We start from the raw sequence: 4788 nt of genomic DNA, 5'->3' as shown, positions 1-4788 counted from the left end.
ACAGTATATACATATGAAGTGGACAGCAGTAGTTATATAGGATGAACCATGACTAGAATACAGTATATACATATGAAGTAGACAGCAGTAGTTATATAGGATGAACCATGACTAGAATACAGTATATACATATGAAGTGGACAGCAGTAGTTATATAGGATGAACCAGGACTAGAATACAGTATATACATATGAAGTGGACAGCAGTAGTTATATAGGATGAACCAGGACTAGAATACAGTATATACATATGAAGTGGACAGCAGTAGTTATATAGGATGAACCATGACTAGAATACAGTATATACATATGAAGTGGACAGCAGTAGTTATATAGGATGAACCAGGACTAGAATACAGTATATACATATGAAGTGGACAGCAGTAGTTATATAGGATGAACCAGGACTAGAATACAGTATATACATATGAAGTGGACAGCAGTAGTTATACAGGATGAACCAGGACTAGAATACAGTATATACATATGAAGTGGACAGCAGTAGTTATATAGGATGAACCAGGACTAGAATACAGTATACTGTAGGTTCTCCTGTCTTACTTTCTGTCATGTTGAGATGGGTTAGTTCTTCTTGAGAGAACTAACCCAAAATTAGTTGAAAGGCTAAGGGATTCTCTTCCTGAGAAGAAGCTGACAGCCTTCAAACAGAGCAAAAAAAGTGGTCCCAGAAAATATGTCAAAATGAATAAAAAAATGATACAGCTGTCTTTAATAAGATCAAACTGAACTAACTGCTATCTTGAAATGTTGAAAAAGTGTTTTTAAATAGGCATCCTATCATTTGAAAATTAGTTGAATGGCTAAGTGATTCTCCTCCTGACAAGAAGTTGACAGCCTTCAAACATAGTGCAAAACAAGTGGGCATGAACATAGAATATTTTTGGGTCAAAAAAAATAATATACAGCTGTCTTTAGTAAGATCAAACTGAACTAACTGCTATCTTGAAATGTTGAAAAAGTGTTTTTAAATAGCTCAGTCTTATCACTCAATATGAGTCAAAATCTGTCACTTCCAGGAGTGCTCATTTTGTCAAAAATGAAAAAAATAACAACTCACAGCTGTGTTAATAGACCCAACTCAAACATCTGCTATCTTGAAATGTCCAAAAAAGGTATTTAAATGGGCCTACCAGACATCTTCTTGAGAGAAGATAAGGTCAGGGATCTCTCTGGTCACCCACAAAGCCATTTCCTCCTTTGGCCGCCTCTCCTTCCAGTTCTCTGCTGCCAATGACTGGAACGAACTACAAAAATCTCTGAAACTGGAAACACATATCTCCCTCACTAGCTTTAAGCACCAGCTGTCAGAGCAGCTCCCAGATCACTGCACCTGTACATAGCCCATCTATAATTTAGCCCAAACTACTACTTGTTCCCCTACTGTATTTATTTATTTATTTATTTTGCTCCTTTGCACCATATTATTTATATTTTAACTTTGAACTTTCTTCAAATTATAAATCTACCATTCCAGTGTTTTACTTGCTATATTGTATTTACTTTGCCACCATGGCCTATTTATTGCCTTTACCTCCCTTATCTCACCTAATTTGCTCACAATGTATATAGACTTATGTTTTTACTGTATTATTGACTGTATGTTTGTTTTACTCCATGTGTAACTCTGTGTTGTTGTATGTTGTCGAACTGCTTTGCTTTATCTTGGCCAGGTCGCAATTGTAAATGAGAACTTGTTCTCAACTTGCCTACCTGGTTAAATAAAGGTGAAATAAATAAAAATATATATACTGTATTCCAGTCATGGTTCATCCTATATAACTACTGCTGTCCACTTCATATGTATATACTGTATTCTAGTCCTGGTTCATCCTATATAACTACTGCTGCCCACTTCATATGTATATACTGTATTCTAGTCCTGGTTCATCCTATATAACTACTGCTGTCCACTTCATATGTATATACTGTATTCTAGTCATGGTTCATCCTATATAACTACTGCTGTCCACTTCATATGTATATACTGTATTCTAGTCATGGTTCATCCTATATAACTACTGCTGTCCACTTCATATGTATATACTGTATTCTAGTCCTGGTTCATCCTATATAACTACTGCTGTCCACTTCATATGTATATACTGTATTCTAGTCCTGGTTCATCCTATATAACTACTGCTGTCCACTTCATATGTATATACTGTATTCTAGTCATGGTTCATCCTATATAACTACTGCTGTCCACTTCATATGTATATACTGTATTCTAGTCATGGTTCATCCTATATAACTACTGCTGTCCACTTCATATGAATATACTGTATTCCAGTCATGGTTCATCCTATATAACTACTGCTGTCCACTTCATATGTATATACTGTATTCTAGTCATGGTTCATCCTATATAACTACTGCTGTACATCTACTATTCTTCAGATATACTACAGATGTACTCCAAATTGTCTATGCATCACATCACAGTACACAGTGTATATATGTATATATATATATCATTGCTTGTCCTAATATTTTCATTACTTTTTAGATTTGCCCTCTGTGAGCTGGGAACACAAGCATTTCACTTCACCCACAATAACATCTGATAAATATGTGTATGAAACCAATAAAATAAAATGTGATTGTATTGTTGAAAGTGTTAGATAATTCTCAATCCGTGTTGTGTCTTGTCTAAGAACAGCCCTTAGCCGCGGTACTGTATAATAACCATATATCACACCTCCTCAGGACTTATTGATTTATAAGGCATTATAAAGGTGATTAAAATAATGATACATACGTACTTCATAGAAAACTGTTACCCTTCATATATTCTAACAACTCACATTTTAAGATTCATTATGTCATTTGTTCCATGTTAAGGGCTCTAACATTGGAACAAAACTATTTGTCTCCCTCTTGATGTTGCATGCAGTTCCTCTCTCTCTTCCTGCATTCCTCTAACCCCTCCCTCCCTCTAACCCCACCCCTCTGGCAGAACCAGGAAATCCCTCCCCCTTCACAAACTCTCTTCTGAGGAAACGAAACTGATCTGAGTCTCTGTGTCGTCTGTCTGTGTGAGAGTGAACAACCGTCCAAATGGCTCAACAGGGAGTTCTGCTGGACCAGGACCCGTTCTGTTGTTCTGTCTGTCTGGATCTACTGAAGGAACCAGTCACCATCCCCTGTGGACACAGTTACTGTAGGAGCTGTATTGAGGGCTGCTGGGATCAGGATGTTCTGAAAGGGGTCTATAGCTGTCCTCAGTGCAGAGAGACCTTCACTCCAAGGCCTAATCTGAGGAAAAATAACATGTTGGCTGAGCTGGTGGAGAAACTGAAGAAGACAGGACTCCAGGCTGCTCCCCCTCCTGCTCTGTGCTATGCTGGACCTAGAGATGTGGCGTGTGATTTCTGCACTGGGACCAGAAAGCAGAAAGCCCTCATGTCCTGTCTGGTGTGTCTGGCCTCTTACTGTGAGACTCACCTCCAATCTCACTACGAATCTCCTGCTTTGAAGAGGCACAAGCTGGTCAAAGCCACCGCACAACTACAGGAGAAGATCTGCTCTCATCATGACAAACTGCTGGAGGTTTACTGTCGTACCGATCAGCAGTGTATCTGTTATCTGTGTACAATGGATGAACATAAAGGCCATGATACAGTGTCAGCTGCAGCAGAGAGGACTGAGAAACAGGTAAGACCAGAACAACTTGTTGGTGACTGTCTGATAAACAAAGAATTAAAGATACAGTAGGAACTAAGGCTGTTTGAATATGAGATCATTGAAATGAAATAGATCCTCAGCAGAACAAATATGAACACAAACCTTGAGTATATTGATATGTCAACCCAGATTCTCCAGATGTATCACCATTTTATAATGTCTAACACTATTATCATTCTGAATGGCCTTTTATGAGTCCAAAGTTCAGTCTCAACCCGTTGATACTTGTAGTCCTACCATAAAAACTATAATCATTCACATAGCAACAAATAAATATCATTTAGTAAATGGACCATCCATTATTTAGACCTTCCTCTCTATGGGCCCTATGTCACATTACTATACTATTGATCTACTGGACTAATAAAGCTTGATAGCTCATTGAAGAGTGATTCTCCACAGAGGCAGCTGGGGATGAGTCAGCAGAAGGTCCAGCAGAGATTCCAGGAGAGAGAGAAGGAGCTGAAGGAGCTCCAACAGGCTGTGGAGTCTTTCAAGGTGAGTATTGTTGACCAGAGGAGACACACCATTTCACCTGTCTCCTCCAGTCAGAGAGAGAGAGAGAGAGAGAGAGAGAGGTAGAGGGGCCCCTATCCAATCCCACTGACCCCACTGTTGGGAACAGGTTGTCACTGCTGAGGCAGTGAAGAAAGTAGAGGAGGATGGGTCAAGGCTGAGGGATCCTGAGAGGATCCCTGTGAGTAGTAGATCTGTGACAGCACAGAGGGATGGGCCAACCAGTGATATATGCTTCAGTAAGGTTGGCTTCTGAGTGTTCATAGCAAATGGTTATCAACTGTACCGCAGAAATGGAATGTAAATCACTGAAAAAAAATATGTTTTGGTGGCAGCTGCAGAGAAGTATTTGGTCATACTAGATTTGACTTCAGAAGAGTTCCAGGGTGTGTTGAGTGGTGGTGTCCCGTCCTCCCAGGCCGTTGGCCTGGTGCAGGAGCAGATAGGGTCAAAGTAGTGGAATGGGGTAGTGGGTTTTAATGAGTGTAGGGTTAGTTGGCCTGGTGCAGGAGCAGATAGGGTCAAAGTAGTGGAATGGGGTAGTGGGTTTTAATGAGTGTAGGGTTAG

The 4788-nt window shown here is 39.6% G+C and overlaps 1 protein-coding gene across 1 annotated transcript; it reads left to right on the top strand.

Annotated features, from left to right (window-relative positions):
* The first annotated feature begins 3017 nt into the window (after positions 1-3017).
* LOC145877171 (E3 ubiquitin/ISG15 ligase TRIM25-like) lies at positions 3018-4301 on the top strand. Its single transcript, XM_082972462.1, has 2 exons — positions 3018-3674; positions 4107-4301. Exons 1-2 carry the CDS (start codon positions 3078-3080, stop codon positions 4284-4286), a joined length of 777 nt encoding a protein of 258 aa, XP_082828588.1. The 5' UTR covers positions 3018-3077; the 3' UTR covers positions 4287-4301.
* The last annotated feature ends 487 nt before the right edge of the window (positions 4302-4788 follow it).

The sequence above is a fragment of the Salmo salar genome, unplaced genomic scaffold (assembly GCF_965601325.2).
Source record: "Salmo salar unplaced genomic scaffold, fSalSal1 ptg000691l, whole genome shotgun sequence".
Lineage (NCBI taxonomy): Eukaryota > Metazoa > Chordata > Actinopteri > Salmoniformes > Salmonidae > Salmo > Salmo salar.
The sequence above is the reverse complement of the archived record's forward strand: the minus strand, read 5'-3'. Positions and strand labels throughout refer to the sequence as shown.